General features: G+C 37.9%; 1 protein-coding gene across 2 annotated transcripts in view; it reads left to right on the top strand.

Annotated features, from left to right (window-relative positions):
- The window catches only part of FRMPD4 (FERM and PDZ domain containing 4), a 124,756-nt gene that overhangs the window by 34,943 nt on the left and 70,884 nt on the right, over window positions 1-18,929 (top strand). For both annotated transcript variants that reach the window (XM_031557462.1, XM_031557465.1), the window contains exons 2-3: window positions 14,532-14,692; window positions 16,862-16,964. In XM_031557462.1, coding sequence (XP_031413322.1) covers window positions 14,532-14,692; window positions 16,862-16,964 — 264 coding nt within the window. The remainder of the gene's footprint in view (window positions 1-14,531; window positions 14,693-16,861; window positions 16,965-18,929) is intronic.

Raw genomic sequence — 18,929 nt, 5'->3', positions numbered from 1 at the left:
GACTAGACTTCATGTGATCTGAAAATATAAAAGTTGGTTGTCTGAGTAGCTAAAGATGCGAAGAGGTGTTTTTCTTTTGAGGAATATATGCTTCCCACACAGGCTGATGACTTCTATTAAAAATGGATCAACTAGGTGTCCAGAAAGTGATTCCTGCTTTCACTCAGTAGGCTTTGTCATACCAAGAGCTACATAATCTCTGGAAATGATAGTAAAGATATTATTACCATACATATGAGGATACATATATATACATATTTTGATGGGGTGTGTGTGTGTGTGTGTGTGTTTGTAAAATGTGCTTTGCTCAGCACAGACCTGATGGTCTATATTGCGATTTGCCTCACTTGAACAGATGGCAGTTAATTATTACTCTGTACCCTTGTCCTTATTTAGCACGTTCCTTTTTCAGTAATGATTATTCCTTGAGTCCCTAAGCAGTTCTTCCTTTTCTAGTTGCCGAGTTCATGGTTCTTAACTATGAAAGCTGAAGGCAGAGGTGAGCACCATGAAGTCAGTCTTGTCTGAGGAGGTGTGGGCCAATGAGTGCTACTTAGAAAATGAGTCGTAGCAATGGTGCAGTGGGCTGACGTGAAAGTGTTAAGACCTCAGAATGGTGGCCAAGTTATGGAAATACGGGATATCCATCCTGAGCAGGGCAGCTCTGCTTTGACACTGGTGATACGGAGGCATTCATGTATGGCTCCACCAAATCCTGTAGGCCTAGAGCAGTTCTTTTGGCAATGTGATTTAAACAGCTGCTTGGAAATACCAAGAGCCTGACTCATTTCAACTAAAGTGTGTTAGTGTGCTCTGACATCAGTTGATATGCCATGTAAAAGGAAAACACAGGCTTCTGCCTGAAGCAGCAGACGGGTTTGCTCAGCTTTTCATTCCTTGATGAAGCTGCTCCTTGCATTGAACCGAAGTTTAGCACACTTCACGTGGATATTAAAATAAGACCTCAGTACATTTCATGAAAAGTTGAAGGTTTGACTGATTTAATTGTGCAAAGGATCCTTCCGCCCCCCTTTTTTTAATGAGATGCCATGCAGTCTAACTTCTGACCCTTGTTTTAAAGCATGATGGTTTCAGTGATGCTACAGGAATATTAAAGTGCTTTGGGCCAAGAGGTGCAATATAACTATAGAACATTACTGTAGAATACCCTTTTTAAACGAGTCATAGTGAACTGAGGACTTTTCACAGGAATGTTTCTTGTGATACTGATGTATCCTGATAATAATGACTGAAGCTTAAAGGGAGGTGGCCACTACTGACCTAAATTTAGCTCATGGTGTAGTCAGATCACGTCACCAATGGTGTTTACACAAGTGTGAATTTAAACACTGTTATTTTCTGTTCTGTTTTGCTTTTATAACACACACATACACACACACACAATACCCACAAACAAAACACAGCACTTTCTGAGTGTGGTGTGGGTGCAGAACATCTTTCTTTCTCTTTAACCCTGAGTGCAGAACTGCTTGAGCCTCAAGGTGACCAACACCTACAAGCTCATCTTGTTCATATTCACTGCAGATGACTTGAATATCTCCTTGTTCTTAAATTTGAGAAGATAAATAAGAAATGAACATAGTTCAGAACATTAAGGCTTGTTTTCTTAAAGTTTGGCCTCTTTTATCCAAACTTAAAGTTACTCTAAGTTCTGCCTAATCTGACTGATGTATGTTCAGTGAGAGATTCTAAGTTTCATCTTGTATTGCAGTAAATTGAAAATATGTGAAGTACCAGTGATCAGTGTTTTAATCCTGCTTGTTTATCCTGAAGTCTGAGTCTCTAAACTCTTGGTTTCAGCTCTGCATTTAGCGTTACAAATGCTGTTAGTCTTTAAGTATTCTGAAACACTTTTCATACACTGTCAGTTGTTACTTTAAAGGCCTTTAATCAAATTTTTCATGGGATTGGGCTTTGCAGAGGCTTTTAGAGTCCAAAGCAGAGCAACATGCTTGTTGTTTCATTAAAAAGCAAATCATCTGTAGAATGGTTCAGAACGGCAAAGCGAGGATTGTCGGAGTTCATAATTAACTGAAAAATGTGAAGTTGATAGATGTTTTTGGTACATTCTCACCAATGTACAGGAGGGCTTGGTCACTGGGTCTGCTGCAGGTGTCAGTTGCAGCAATGGTGGCTACGCTCTGTATTTATGCTCCTGTCAGACCTTGATGGGGCTGGATATGACCATAACTCCTTTTAGTGCCCTCAGCTGAGATGAAAGGGACAAGAGCATTTTTAAGACTGCGTAGAATGACATGTTGTTTTTATAAGTTACTTAAAGATGTTGATCAGAGTTTAAAGGTGAAGCTTGTAGGAGTTAATCGTCTATCAGCAGAATTAATTGTGGAAAGTCCTAACATTAAATGTATTTATACCATTTAATTGTCTTATAGTCTTTGTTAAGAGTTTATTACACGTATTAAGGCTGCATTTTTCATAAGATTGTGCCAATTATAATGTGATGATAATTAAACTTGAGTCTCATGTTCTCTTTTTAAAATGCAAACATGCTATATTAAAATCTTCCTATTTCCACATCATCAAAATTAAATGTCTATTTAGAAATCTTGTGAAACTTTCTCTTCATGAATTACAATAGGAAAAGAGGAGATCATGAAGCAGTATTTGCTGCACGTATTGCAGAATAAATTTTTCTCAAATTTGTTACATTTTTTTAAACATTTAAAAAATACCTGTTTGTAATAATTGAAGAGTAGTCATTGAGTAACGTGCAGTAGTAAATGAGAATGTCTCAAGATACCTTTCTAGTTTGGATTTACCATTTTTCTCTGCTGATGCCACTGCTCTGTGAGCATTGCTGTGTAGACAAGAGTTAAACAACTCATAGTGCCTGTTTATTTATAGTTTTCTTTTAGAAGCAGTAAAGATTTGTTTTTCTCTATGGGAAGAGAGCATCATCCCGGGTTATTAAATTTTTCAGGCAGTTCAACTAAAATTGTAGTTTTTGTTAGGAACTGATAAAGTGAACATAAAGTTTGCCTGTAATTAAAAAATGACAGATGACATAGTAAATATTTATATTAAATGCATCAATTTTCTTCCATATATTAGGTATAATTGTACCATTATTATAGTTGGATTAGACATTGGCTAGCTTAATAACTAGCTTAATAATTTTTATTTAGCAGTGGGATTTTTGATCAACATTCATTAGTCTGTTGTACTAATTCAGCCACCACTTTATGAGACTTTCCTGGTAAGAAGGCATCCCAGCCTTTATCCCAGCGTGGGTGCCTGGATATACACTCTTCTCTTACAGTCCTTAATGCAGCATTTTCTTTCACTTTTTTACACTTTCAAATCAGAATGTTTCACCAAAACATTAATGGATCTTCATTCCACAACGCTTGAAGTCCCATTCTGACACTTTTCATTTACTTATTTAGAGTTTCCAATATCCGGCGACTGAAATCTTTCTGTTTACAATGAATTGGGACTTCTTAAGATAAACAGGAAGATTTGATGTGCTGACCAGCATAACTGCAACTTCTATTATCATTTCCTTTTAATTTGTTTTTCAGCATTACAGTAAATGACAATTCTGTTTGACTTTTTTCTTAGCCATAAAAAGAGAGTTTCAGTCTGAACAAACTTCTCAATAGGAAGGTGTCAACCCATTTCAATCCACTTGTTCCAGGGAGTCTGTTCTGAAATACTTAGTTTTGCTTTTTAGTTCCTTTCCTTTCTAAAAAGCTTGAATCATGGATCCTCAACAGTCATCAAGTTCCAACCCCGTGCCACAGGCAGTGTTGCCCACTGCTAGACCAAGTACTAGATCAGATTGGTCAGAGACCCATCCAGCTTGGCCTTAAACACTCCCAAAGACGGAGCATCCACAGCCTCTCTGCACTTCCTGGTCCAGCACCTCACCACTCTCTCAGTGAAAAACTTCCCCTGATATCTGATCTAAGTCTTCCGTCCTTTAGTTTAAAACCATTCTCACTTGTCCTATCACTGTCTACTCATGTAAAAAGTTGATTTCCCTCCTGTTTATAATCTTCCTTTAAATATTTGAAGGCCATAATGAGCTTGCTCATGTTGTTACGAATGCAAGGACGCAATATTTCTTGTACATTAGGTGCGTCATTAGGCTGATCTTAAGCGTGCGTACTATCTTTAATATTGTTTATATACACACTGTCAAATTTAATGGATTAGTAGTTGTGACTTTTTATACATGGATAAATAGAAACTAACACAGGCATTAGCAAAAGCTCCTTGAATGTAATTAAATTGGAAAATGATCATCAGCACCCCTAATTTTAAGGTATATTGAATATCCCGTGGCTACTAGGAGCTATTTCATTTAGACAGATTAGCAACTTACTTTGAAATGAAAAAGAATGCCAAGAAAAATTGTTCATCCATGTTGTGTTCAGGTGTATGAAACAGCTTATCAGAAAAAGAAAGATCAAAGGCACCTGTCTTTTTCTTTTTATTATATTCCAAGTTTAATTTTCACATGACAGCTCTATCTGGCAACGTCACCTCCCATCACTGCATTCTGTCATTCTGGATTATTTCAGTTAAGTTCTCTTTCTCATTTGGATTTACTGAGGAGTTGCAATGGCATACTACCAAATTAGCAATCAAGAAGAGTAATTCTCTCTATTTGTATGTTGTTAAAAGAAAGAGGGATGGAGGAGATAATTTCTCTTCCCCCTCTGTCCTGTAGGCCTTCTCTGGAGTTGTTATAGAATTAGATTTGTTTTGAAGACCAGTTATGAAGACTTAGTTATTGAATATGAAGATTTCGTTCGGAGGTTTCAGGATTTATTATGAGACTCTTTTAAAGTCATTTTTCCCACATTAGTTGCTGGTAGAATCTTTTCACTCCTTTTCGATAGGCAAAGAATAAAAAACTTTCTTGTGCTCTTTACTTCAGTGCAGTAGTTGGACAAAAGCACAGTAACTCTCTTAGGTACTCTGCGCTTGGCTCTCCTGGGAAGTAATTTCATATCCTGCATGTGAAGCTGAACAGTTTTCTGTGTTGATCTTCAGACTGCTTCTCCGCATGTGCCTCGGTGATGCTCACTATTCTAACTGGGCTGTTCTGCTGCTCTTTGCTGAAGCCAGGCCTTCAGCTTGTTTGTGAGTGTGGATTATGGTACCCATGGTATCTCATCCTGATATAATACATCCCTGAATCTTTAAATATAGAATTGTGGATAAACTAAGCAGCTGTAGTACTATGTACCCACCTGCAATCCAGAACTTAAATTTTGTGTTGCTACTTTCATCTAACAGATGCTTGCACTTGATGTTTAGTGCTCACCTGAGAAAAGTTATGTTTTGCTGGAGATGTAGTAGATTAAATCAGTTTGTGATACCATCAGAGGGTTGGCTTTGACTCAGGATCCTTACCATTTATATTGTAAGAGAAAGAAAATTAGTAAAAGCTCTGGACCTCTTTCTGTGACCTGTTCATCTGTTCAGTTGCTGAAGGAATTTTGTTTTTGTTTGTATTTATTATTGCATCTGCTTATCTGAATATCCTCGTAACTGTACTGAGTTGATGCTCACTTCCCTCCTTGTGATACTGCCATAGCTGCAAACAATTACAAAAATTTTGGATGGTCACTTTCTACTGACTCTCTTGGCTCATAACTTTTCTGCTTCTTTTTGTCAGAAGGACTTGAAGCTTTCTATATCATAAAAGATAGTCTTTCAAGGTCTTCAGATGGATGGAGCAGCATTGCATACTTTCTTCTTTTTTTTTTTCATTGTAAATAACTGACTAGTAAATTAATGAGTATTCGTCCTCTTTTTAATTTGCTTCTAGGGGTTCCATGGTTTGGATTGTTAATTATGCCCATCCTGATGTCCTTTTACGTTGTTTTTCCCTCCCTGTGCCAGAGTGTAGTCCAAGAGGAATTACATGGATACAAGGGTGTTGAAGCAGTCTTTGGTGTTACAGGTGTTTGTTCCTGCTAAGCCCAGCTGGACTGGGGATTACTACAAAACCCATCAAAATCTAGGTTCTGTCATCTGAGGGGTGGCCAGCAGGGACAGGGAGGTGATTGTCCCCCTCTACTCCGCTCTCCATCTGGAGTACTGTGTCCACATCTGCAGCCCGCAATACCAGAAAGACAGGGAGTTGTTGGAGAGGGTCCAGAGGAGAGCCACAAAGATGATCAGGAGACTGGAACTCCTCTCCTACGAAGGCAGGCTGAGGGAACTGGGCTTGTTCAGCCTGGAGAAAAGAAGGCTGCGGGGTGACCTCATTGCAACATTTGAATACCTAAAGGGAGCCTACAGACAGGAGGGGAATCAACTCTTTTAAAGGGTTGATAACTGCAAGAAAAGGGAAAATGGTTTGAAGTTGAGGGAGGGAAGACTTAGGTTGGATGTCAGGGGGAAATTCTTTACAGAGAGAGTGGTGAGGTGCTGGAACAGGCTGCCCAGAGACGTTGTGGATGCCCCATCCCTGGAGGTGTTCAAGACCAGGTTGGATGGGGCCCTGGGCAGCCTGGTCTTGTATTAAATGTGGAGGTTGGTGGCCCTGCATGTGGCAGGGAGGTTGGAGATTCATGATCCTTAAGGTCCCTTCCAACCCTGGCCATTCTGTGATTCTGTGATCTTACCATGTTACCTTTCTACTGTCAGTGTTTATAGACTGATGTGCACATTAGAGCAAGTCAGATTTCCTCAGCAGTTCACAAGACCAGTTTTCTTTTAGTCAGGAGCCTTCCTAATTTAATAAACACATGAAAATCTATTTTCAAGGTGTTTCTCCTTCCCCTTTCTTATTTTAATGTTTCAGTTAGACCAATTGTTCATGTTGAGTTAGAGATCGCAGCTCCTTTCCCTGCAGCATTTGGCATAGGTCTGTGCTTCTTGCTGGCTTTCTGCAGAGCTCAACAAGGCAAGAGCCCACAGATTACTGCTGATCTACTTGGAATGAAACCTGCCAAAGCAGAACAAATAGGAACTGTTCACTCTATTTTCCAGGGGACACTTTCAGTCAAAATTAATTTATTGTGTATTTGCAGTTCAGTAAATCTTCTTTTCCCCTTGCTATGTCTTCAGTTGTATCAGGGTTTATTGATGCATGTGTAGAAGATAATGAAAAGCTATGTTTCAGTTTATCTTTAAAGGTCTCAATATAGTTTATGGTTCTAAATGTGGTTGTTCCACTCACATAAGAAAAAAAAAAATGCTTTTTGAGGAAAACATAGGGTGTATTTCTGGTCCTACCTCTGTGATGTGAGAAGTTGATTCTTTGGAGGAGTGCCAGCAATTCTAATTCCTAAAAAAATGTGGTTTCCTTCTTAAGAAACCGTGGTCAGGTATGCGAGCAAGCCTCCTGCCTCCCTGAGCTGCACCATGAACAGGTGCGGCCTACATGACAGCCACGCTGACGAAAGGCTGCTTCCGTGAGGGCATTGTAGTGATGTCTTGCTGCCCTAAACTTCTGAGAAAAGATGAGGTTGATTCGGTGGTGCATTTGAGGCACATCCAGCTGATGTTCACTCTGGCCATTTGGGTGGCCTTGTTCACTCCCACACTGGGATTACCCTGTGCCCACATAGCCCCAGTAAGGGACTTGCTCTGGAGTTGCTTGTGCAATGCATTGGGCTCCTTGGCCATAGTTTTGACCACTCAATCTAGTACGTATGAATAATTTGTGAGCTTTTGTTGGCTGTGAAAGAAAGCAGTAAGGAAAGCAGAGGCTGGCATCACGCTTTGCCTACAAAGAAAGGAATTCCAGCATTCGCATGGCCAGTGTTACTTGTATTTTCTTCTTTTGTGAAAGGTGGTTATTTGAGAGATTTTTCTAATGTAATCAAATGCCATTAACCTTATTTTTTTTTTTCTTCCATACCTCATGTTGTGATATTCCTAAATCCTCTCTGCACAGTCTCTACTTATATTTCTTACCATCCTTTGTGGCCTTTCCTTAGCTGCAGCCAGTTTGCACTGAGATATTTCTGTGTGATTTCTTCTATTTAACTGGTACCTTGAAAGCTCCGTCCCACTTTAGCAGGCAGAAAACTCAGAACTCACAGCAAACAGAGCTCTAGAAATGCTTTTGGCCATGTTGAGAGAAAAATGTCAGACTGAACCTCTTGATGGTAGATACAAAACTGAAAATAAGCAGCTGCTAGTCTGCAGTGGGGCTTATGGCTTGTTTCCATGCTTTTGTGGGATTCAAGTACAGAATTCTGTTTCCTTCCTAATATATATCATTCATATGTGCAACAGAAGAATTCATGCTTTACATCTAATATCCTCTAATATGAAGTGCTAATTGTTGCTGTAAAATATGCTTTCTGTATTTCTGACAGTGCTGGCCTGAAGCTGAGCATAAATCTTTCCCCCCCCCTACATATTTGCATTCATGTCACTTTTATTCACTGTGATTTTGTTTCACGTTGTCTTGCTTTAGATTGCACATCATGCCCAGCAGTAGAGGAAGAAGATTTTGAATTTTTTTGTGTGTCAGATTTCCTTGTATCCAATTTTATCAAAAAGCTGTCACCAACTTCTGAAACCAGCAAACCTTTTTCTTTCTAATTACATTTTTACCATATGTTCAACCAGATGGCATATGCCAACATTTTCTAGGGTGCTATAAAATGACCTGACTTTAGAGGATTTAACTGCTGAAGAAGTTTATGAAAAAACAGAATTGACGCCAGGGCAGAAAAACAGTCCTAGGAAGAAAAAACAAATTTGATACGTCTTCCCAGTTATATTGTTTGCCTGTGATATTGAATTCTCAACATACACACCTGCAGAAAACTAGTGAAAAAGTAGAGAATGTAGAGTTGTTTCACTGGTGTATCAAAAGTTAACTCCTTTCTGAACAGCTGAAAAAGCAACTTTCGTCCATTGAATATGACTAAAAGGAATGTTTGAGCTGTGAGCAACTATCTTGTTTGCTGCAAAATGGAGTTAAAGAAGAGTTTCTCAAGGCATCAGATTCTCTGCAGGAGCAGCAATTTCACTTAACAATTCGATGACTATTTCGACACTTCTTTTCTAAAATGTCATTTTCAAATAGAAGGCAGATAAAGTTGATACATGATTTTGACGTATCCTCGCTCTTAATAATTTTGTGGGATTTCCTGGAGAAAATAAATTAACTTGAGGTATAGTGAGAGGTGTCAGGAACTTGAGGAAACAGGAAAGAAAAGATTATCTTTCATATTTAGCTACTTGTTAAGATAAAACTAGTTAAGATAAAACATTTTTTGCAGAGTTTGTGTATTTGATAAGTCCTCACCTATAACAGTTTGTTTTGATAGTCTTTCCAGATCAAGGGAAACATGATAAAATATCTTCTACTATTATCAATTTCCATAATATTGTCTCAAGACTTAAGCCATTTTACTTGCTGCTGATTCCTGAAGACAGATGACAGAGTGCGAGTCAGACCTTCTTTATTTTCTTGCTGAAATAACTTCTATCACTCCCAGTTACAAAGGAATTTTAAGCACACAACCCAGGACTCTGAACAGGATAAGAACCAAGATATAGTTTCAGGGCAGGATGGGAATCTGGTGGGCTGAGTGGTTCAGGTGGACAGATGCACCTGAATGTTTGCTTTGTGTCTAATATTATCAGTCTGAAAATCATAACTGCAGTCAGCAAAACAGGTTTTCCACATCCTTCAAGTTAATGAGACAGACTTTTAACAGTACTCAACAATTTGAAGCGTTTTTGCTATTTCTGAATTGAACCTATGTTAAGAATTTCTTATCTCTGTCCTCCAAGCCAACTTCCACTCATCAGTCCATGAGTGGTTTGACATTTCCACAGATTTTTCTCAATCATTGCCCAGGATTAAAGCTGCCCTGCATGAAAGTCAAATGGGAGTCTATTTTGTAGCTAGATCAACTGGTATAGCAGAGAAATTTTACAGCTAAGGATTAAAACCATCAAACAGAGACTTGGTGTTAGCCTCTGAAGTTATCAATGCTAACTGTAATACCAAAATACAAAGTAAAACACCAAAATGCAGCTTGTCTCCAAGCTGTAATGATAAAATGGAAGTATCTGATTATAGTTAAGATAGTGTTTGTGCAGCTATATTTAACTCGCCTTGAGGTAACACCTTCTATGCTCTTTCTTGAATGTCACTGCAGAATGGAACTAAAGTAGTTCAGGTATCTTTTTTTACATATTACCAAAGTAATCTCATGATCAGAGTCACTGGCTTCTTGAGATAGTTTTAAGATTCATAGCATAATTAGACCCTGAAGCAAACTCACCCATAACAAATGTCAGCCTGCTGAGGACAGTACTTTCCTAGCTGCCATGTACAAACCTCTCGGAATTAGCCTACTTAGTATTCCAAATATCAGTGAATGACACAAGAAAATTTAAAGGTGGAAAAACATTTTGCTAGGATACTTAGATTTTGATGACTAATATACATTATTAAAATCAAGCTCTCATTTTAACTGAAGTCTTTGTTTAGGTATTCTTTGGGTTACTCATCATGTCTAATTTGAATGAGGAAAATACTGACAAAATTTCCAAAGAAAACATAAACAAGTTAGCCATTCTGAAGCTAATGATCCAAAGATGCAAAGTACCATCCTTAAACCGTATCTCTAATTTTGCTGGCGTGAATTCAGATATGCACTTATTACACTGGGCAGTTGATTTGTTGTTGTAGTTGATGGCTGCCTTGTCCCAGCTGGTCAGTATTCACCAGGACATTCTTCTTTGTTATTTTTCTTCCTCTTTCACTCATTGCACATCCATTTGGGACTGAGGATGCACGCCAATTTTATTCAACACTGTAATGCCTCCAGTCTGTTCTGTGTCCAGGCACACACAGGCACCTTCTCTTTCATTTTCCACTACAGTCTTTTTTGAATGGAATAATTGCTGCAGAGAGATTTTAAGCACATACTTGGAATTAAACTTTTGCTATGATTTTTCATAGTAGGTACTTCATCTTGGAAGATATAAAATTTCTGTTCAAGAAGTTGTCTGAGAATTACTCTCTTCAATGCTGGCAGCTGTCTCTTACTGTTCACAAAAAGAGTGTCAGAGAAGAGAGCTTTTTGTAAAGTTATTGAGAATGGTGGGAAATAAGGATCTCTTATGAAAAGGTGGTGTAAGGGCAGTTTGTGTTTGTATATGTAAAAAGAAAAGTTCACACTTAAAATCTGAGTCTTCTTCCTTTTCTTCCATTTTTCCTTAAAAAAAAATTAGAGAGAGAGAGTGAGGTATAATCTAAGCACAGTACCATTTAAATGTATTTCTACTATGCTTGAAACAAATGGGAACCTTGCATTGTTGGAGTTATTGTAAGATCTTTCACTGTTTAAGTGATGCTCAGTCTAAGGTTCCCCAAGGTGCTGGTTTTGAGTTCACAGGCTTCTGGTTTGGAACTCTTAGCATATTAATTGCTTACATCAGGAGTCAGTTTTTTCCATAACTGAGATGGAGATCAAATACCTCAAATTAATGCAACATTTAAATAAGTCTTTACTTTGGCACTACAACTGGCATCTGAATAATGAGTTATCCGCAGGAAGAGATGGGTTTGTCAGCCTATTATCACACAAAGCGTTGAGTACTCATCTCCTCTGAGGTCATATGCACATATCGTACTGCTCTCTCGAAATACACTTCCAAAGTACTGAGTGATACAAGAATGCCTGATGCAGCGAGCTCTGGAAGCACGAGATGCAGAGCCTTTTTCGTTGGTGTGTTTGAAGGTGGATAACCTTAAAAATCAATAAAGCCTGCTGCGGCACTCAGCATCTTGATGAACTGCTCTTTGCTGATCCTTTTACTTAGGCTTTGAATAAATGTTACGGTGCTGCTACGGTGCTGCAGAATTGCAGTATGAGATGATGCGGTGGCTGGAGCGAGGCATCCACTAGCGGAGCTCTCTTTGTCCAAACCATAGGTCTGATCCTGGAATTTATTATCTGAAATGTGGCTCTTGAGCTTTTCTCCCTACCAATTCAGTTTTCAAACCAAAGTGCTTGAAGAAAGAGGATGTAAAATGGCAGAAAAGTAGTTCTCAAAGGCTTAAGCAGTATGTTCAACTTGCTTGTAAATACTGCATTTCTTCTTCAGAAACAGTGGCAGATCATAGTGCCCCAATTACAAAAGTGGAAACAGCTATTAGGAAGAAGTGATTAAATAGAGCGTTTTAACTTTGAGGGAAGTTTAGTAAGGCTGTCACCTAGAGGAGGTGACAAATGCGGAACGTTGTGTTCCCTACCAAAGCAAAGTTCACAACTTTAAATAGATAGTTTTTGAAATACCAGTGACAGCTCAGAAAATGTCCCATCTGAGAGACAAAATGTTTGGGTATCTGGGAGCCCTAATTGTGATAGGAATTGATGGGGAGGAGTGTGGCTGATGGATCTGAAGATAATTTCATAGAGGGTCTGCATAAAACACTCTAGACTTTCTAACTTCTTTTGAATGAAAGTAATGGAAATAGACCTAGAATTTACTGATGAAAAATGGAAGAGCAGAAGGGAGAGGAGAATGAAGTCTGAGATATGATTTTATACATAGCAAAAATACATATTCTTTTCTGACTTCACCTAGCAGATGCTAGGACAGCACAGAGATATTCTCTCTCCTGCTTTTGTAAGGACATAGCCTTCTGCTACCTCTGATCATATGCATAAAAAAGCAGCATTTTGCTTTTAGGCAGTCTGAATCTAGTGATAGGGATAGAGAGTTTCTTTGAAGAAAAGCCCTAGAAAAATCCAGTAATGGGAAAAAAACTCCTGCTGAGAGTTTACAGGGATTTTTCTGCTGTTTTGTGTAACAGTAATAAAAGAGCACAGAAGGAATGGAGATTGGTGTCATGCACAGTGTGTATGTGTTAGGAAAAAGATCAGAAGAACTTTCTGCATGCCACTGGTGCTGAAAACAAATCTATGACATTTTTCTCCTTATGAATCACATATGTCTGGAGTACTTTGGGGATGGTAAAGAGAAAGGAGATGAGAGCAGTGATTATGGTTGTGTGGAACATTTCCTAATTTTCATTTTTTAATATTGTATGTGTAAGGCTGTCAGATATGGAAATTTACTTGATTTTTGTATTTTTATTTATTTATTTGTCCAGCTTTCAAAATGATGAAGAGATATCTGCCTCTCTGATGTCCTGCAGAACTTACTTAGGTTGGGCACCTGGCTGTGACCTTTCTCAGAGCAGGACTTTGTGCTTTTCTTGCAGATGGGGTCAGAATTTTCCTTCCTTTGTCTATTGTGTTAACTCTCAAGAACTGGAGTTAGTCGTGCACCTGCAGACTTACAGTCTCTTGAAGATAAAGAAAAGTTACCTCCTGGCCATGCAGCTTTAAACAAATATTTGAGCATTATCAAAGCCAGTGAGGAGCTGATGACAATCTGTCTCCATAATAAATGGATCAAGTGTTGCTTTGTCTTCAGTGCTGCCAGTTTGTCAGTTCTCTTGAATCAAGACTCCAGTGGCGGTTTATAAAGAAGCATGACTGTTTTCCTAGGTTACCTGAAGCATAAGCTTAATTAATGGCATTTTGAAGGATATGAGTGGTTTGGTTGTCAGTGGAAGTAGTGCTGGGAATTGGTAGCCATGATTAAGGAGGGAGCTCCAGTCATTGGGCAGAAAACATGAAGTACAGTCCTGTGCAAAGCAGCGAAGTTCAGTCTGCATGCAGTGGCCACACTTCAGTGTTCATTAATGTTAGCTTATCAGTCTCTATGTTTTTAATCTATTACATCTTTCATGGATATGTTGTACTGGATAGCTTTCTTCCTTTTTTTTTCTTCTAGAAAAATCAAAATATTTCCCTCCGTGGGAAATGGAGGCCATGATAATTTTTTCTTCTATGTCCAACATGTAAACTTTGTTGTAACACTTAAACTGAAATTAAGATATTTTAATAATTGCTGATAAAGAGATTTTCTCAATAAGTTCTCCCTCCCCCCTTCCCCTCCCCGCCCCATACCTGCTGGAACAGTTTGGTGTGACATTGGAGAGTTTACTCAAGAAGGAAATGAAGATCTGTTACCTGTGCTTCAGGAAGTCTGAAAGAGCTCCGCTCTGAATATTTCTCAATGTCTTAGAAAAACAAATTTGAATACCTGTCGTCTCCTCTTGCAAAAGACTGTTGGAGTCTAATTGGTATGTTTTATATTATAAGGAGGTCACTCTATTATTTTTCTCTTCCAACAAATGAAGGATGGAAATTTCAAACACAGGTGACAAGGATTTTATTGTTGGGTTATTTTCTTTCATATATGGGATATGATTAAATGTATGCTGTCAAAGAGGGACCTTTTTACAGGTTGATACTATTGATTAGTATTTGAGACCTGTAAACAACAGTATTATTTTATGTATAAGAAAATATAATTAAAAATTATTACATTGATATTTTATTTCTCACGGTGGAAACATTTCAAATATTCATCTCATGTTGTAGCAGAAATTACTTGGTTCAAGTAGATATCCCAAAATCATGTTTTAATAATTTCTTCCTTTTTCATCTTTTTTTTTTTTTCCCCCACAGTCACATGACACAATCAGCCACATTTGAAGACCCTCGAATAGAGAGCTGCCAAATAACCCCTCCAGCCCCTCGGAAAGTGGAAATGAGGAGGGATCCTGTGCTAGGATTTGGTTTTGTGGCTGGTAGTGAAAAGCCAGTTGTTGTACGCTCAGTAACACCAGGTATGTTTTCCTCACGTGACCACAAAAGCAAACTTGGCACTTCTTAGTATCACTAATTGGCTGGATTGCTAAATGAGAAAATAGCTGTAGTGATATTCCTAAAAAATTGTATTGATTTCCATTGTTTTCTTCAAAAGAAGTGCAATTATTTGAGAGTGTCAACAATAATTCTGTGAATGTATTTATACTGACTGGGAACTTAATCTACTGAGATGAGATATAGTTACAAATGTAAGTACTGTTGAAGTCTTCAAGCAGAAAAACTAAACAAAATTGCTTGGTCGGTAGTATTAGGAGGTAGTTTTCTCCTTTTTGAATCCTATGTAAATACATTAACAAAAAGTCAGTTTTAGATTATTGCTCGGAGCTGTTACTATTGTTTGCCTGAAACAAAATTATCTACTTCATTCGGAAAGGAAAGTCTTCTCCCACTTACGTTCATATTGATTTGATGTCACCCTCATTGCCATCTAATTAGCATTTCAGGAGGTATACTGAGTTGCATGATTATAACTTACATGTTTTTCGTGCTGTCACTGGCTTTAAAGAACATTATTCTGGCATTTTTTCTTTCCTTTTTCTTTTCTTTTTTTTTTTTTAAGGATTCCTCTGTTAATCAAGTGGTAAAAAAAGCAAGATCAAAACGTATCTACAAAACTTCCTAACTGCAGTGAAAATTATTGAAGTTTTTGGTATTTTTGAATTTGTGGGACTGCTTAGTCTCCTGAACCAGCAGGCTTTATGCTTAAAAGTTCAGCTGTTACATAAATTGCCTTGGAGCTAAGGACGGGGATTTGACTTTGCCCCTGTTCAATATGTTCTGCAGAATCCCCATAGAGAGCAGAGGAGAGGCAAAATTGACTGCATGGAGTTCTGATGTCATTTACCCGCGTGTGTGCATTGATTTTATTTGTATTGCTTTCAGATGGAGTGAATGTTGTAACTAATATTTGAACTGAAGCAGACAGATCTTTTCTCCCAAGTTAGCGTTATTAATGTAATTTTTTGTTGTTGTTGTTTGATTTGGAAAAAGTATTACCTTGCATTCCAAGTGAATAGAAGGAAAGATGAGTTCAAAGCAACATTCTTGTATATGGATTTGTATCCATGAATGCTGGATGTATAAGCAAAGTAAAATCTTCAAGTCAAAGAGAGGAGAGGAATAGCATTAGCTTAACTACTAATTGAATTGTTTCTGATACTGAAACATTTTCTTTTAAGACTATCTTCATATTGGTGAATTTTTTTGATACTTTTTGATGTATCGTGGATGCAGAGCTTAAAGGCAAAAGACTAGAGGATATAACTTTTGATTTGGAATTGTGATATTATTCTCTCCTTTGGGCATGTAATCATGCTGGAAGCAAAATATTATGTACATTTTATAAAACATAGCATGAATTTAAATAGTGTTAAAATTCAAAAGCACATAGGCACGTCTGATTGCCTAGTTACACTAATCTTTAATGTCTGCATCTAACTGAAAGTGCCAGTGCTTTTGAACGCATTATGTAAAATTCTGTTCACCAAGCAGTAGGAATGCAAAGGAAAAGAGACTCCAAGACTGGAGGCATAGAAACTTACTATTTTAGGACAGAAGGAAGCAGGTTTGTTTTGCCCAGAACAGGAAAGTCAGAGGAAAGTTGTGCAAATGACTTTCAAACATGGTGAGTGACGTCTCATAGAAAAGAGGAATATGATGTTCTCCAGTGCTACTTTGGCTGGGACAAGAAGTAATGTGTAGACACCAGAGAAGATTTTCTGATCTTAACAGTAGTTAAAGAGGATTACATAATTATAGGAAAAGGAGTCTTTACCAGGGGTGGTCTTATATGAATGTCAAACAAACATTGATAAGCAAGCTATGAATTATGGCTGATCATAACTTGAAGAATGAATTAGGTCACTCTAATGGGCCCTATTTCTCCTCCAGAAAATCTAGCTCTTATTGTTATGTTCCCAAATATAGTTTTGGAACTTAACTTGAGTAACTTCAATAGAAACTGTTTAGTCAGTGGCTTTCAAGATATTCTTGGTGAGGAAGTAAAGTTAAAAAAAGTGTTAAGCACGCCATTAGTTGAAGAGAAGGGACTTACAGCATATGAACTGCAGAGTGTGCATGTCATTTTGAATAGTCTACTAACCTTGCTTTTTTCCATTTATCTGCAGGCGGCCCCTCTGAAGGAAAGCTTATACCGGGGGATCAGATCATAATGATTAATGATGAGCCCGTCAGCACTGCTCCGAGGGAGAGAGTCATCGACCTTGTCAGGTAGTTGATGTCCTGTCACTTAAACTATGAACCCACTGGCTTACTTCCTGTGCAGTTATTTGATTATACTGCAGTCTTGCCTTCTCATGGTGGAAAAAAGAGAAAATAATGTTATTTCAGTCATAATGAATAAGTGTGAGATACTCCAATACGGAAATGAAGTATCCTTTTAAATGTCCTTCGGGTAGCTGTAGAAATATAATGGGGTATTGGAACAGTTCCAAAATGCTTGAGCATCGAAAGAGGAATGGTATTCTCTGGGCATTTTGTTTTGGTATGAGTTATTGAAAAGATAAATCCTGGAGCTAAGCAGCTTCAGTCATTGTTTCTCTGTTGCATTTCTTACAAAAAGAAAGTTGAGACAGTCTGTTGTATGTGAAAAGTAAAGAAAAAGTGTTGGGAGAATTTTGAGAGTGGAGATAGGAGTATGTAGAGAAGCTCAAAGAGTGGTACATGTTTGGGTGGATTGCTGGTGAAGAGTTTGTGTGAGGAGAGCAGGCAGGGCTGTGTAAATATGAGGCAGAAAACAAGAGAAATGTGTGACTGGATCCTTCAGGAAAGGAAAAGTGTCGATATTTATAATGGGCCATAGAAAGAAAGGAAAGAGAAACTGAAAATGCTCAAGGTGAAGAAACTGACGTGATGTGGCCAACAAACTGTATTTTGAGTAACAAGAAATGTTAGTATATTGCATTTAAAAAAAACAAAAAAACCTGTTAATTCAAAAATTAAAAATTAAATATAAGACAGCTTATTTTCAGGACCTAGGTCGCTGGAGACGTGTTTGGTTTGTATGTCTTTTTTCTTATTGGTACAAGCTCTGAATTGGTCCAGTTAATTTCTAGGACATACACAAGTTTTAATTGTGCAGGTACCTCTCCTCAGGACTGGTAGCTGTCAGTGTTATCACTGTCACCTGTATAATTTTGAAAAGTTACATTTGCTTCCAGAAATGGATGAGCTGCCCTTATAGTTGTATTCCCCCTACAGATCACATTTTGCACAGATGGATGCTCAATTCCTGGGGAAAGAAGCTACAGTAATATTATGAAAGCCTCTTCACTACAGCAATAGAGGTGCAAGCAACACATGCTTATCTCTATTAGATGATTGTGGTCAAAATACCATGCATTTCCAGATTTTAAAAAAAGTATCAACCTGAAAGTCATATAACAGTCAGGAGGGAACTTTGACACTTGCTTTTTGCTGAAAAAAAAGATCTGAGACCACATAAACTGCAGAAACAATCTTACTCCTATTAAATTTGTGACTTACGGTCTCTTGACCACTGGCATAAGCTTCACAAATGGATCTTAAATTCATTTTTGATATCATTGTGTCTTCGTAAAGGGTTCATATTGAAGTCTTCATTCTTTTCTTGATTCTTTGATAACTTAGTAATCAGAATTAGGATTTCCGTCTCATTTATATGCTTCCAGCAATATATAGTAATAACAACTAGGAAAACTAGACTGATTGCAACTGAAACAAAGAGGGCTTACTATGTGGCTGATTCCTCTGTCTGCTCTCAGATGAGAATAAGAATGTAGCCCTTCCTGATTACCTTGACTCTATAGGTAACAAATTAGGTGCTGTTGTATTCCAGTAGAATCTTTCGGTGACACTTTTTTTAAACTATAAGCCCACCTCAGCTCTCAAAATCTATCTGCCATTGGAATTTTGTCAGAGACTCATTCTTTGATTAGACTCGAAATGAAATGTACTGGAGTTGTATATTACAGCATTTCAAATGAAGAGCTTTCTTTTCATGCCAGTGGGACACCTGGAATGAATAGAAACTGTCGCTGTATGTCCTGACATCATAGCAGAAGCTTTTCTCTACGCCAATAAAGTGATGAATTCCTTCTACTATAACAAAATATTTTCATAAGGATAGGATATGTCTGCAACTCTGAAAACAATACTTGCTTTCAGCTTTCGATGTGGATGGAAGCAATTTTGAAA

The sequence above is a fragment of the Meleagris gallopavo genome, chromosome 1, assembly GCF_000146605.3.
Source record: "Meleagris gallopavo isolate NT-WF06-2002-E0010 breed Aviagen turkey brand Nicholas breeding stock chromosome 1, Turkey_5.1, whole genome shotgun sequence".
Lineage (NCBI taxonomy): Eukaryota > Metazoa > Chordata > Aves > Galliformes > Phasianidae > Meleagris > Meleagris gallopavo.
Note: the sequence above shows the minus strand (reverse complement) of the source record. Positions and strands in the feature narration are given on the sequence as shown.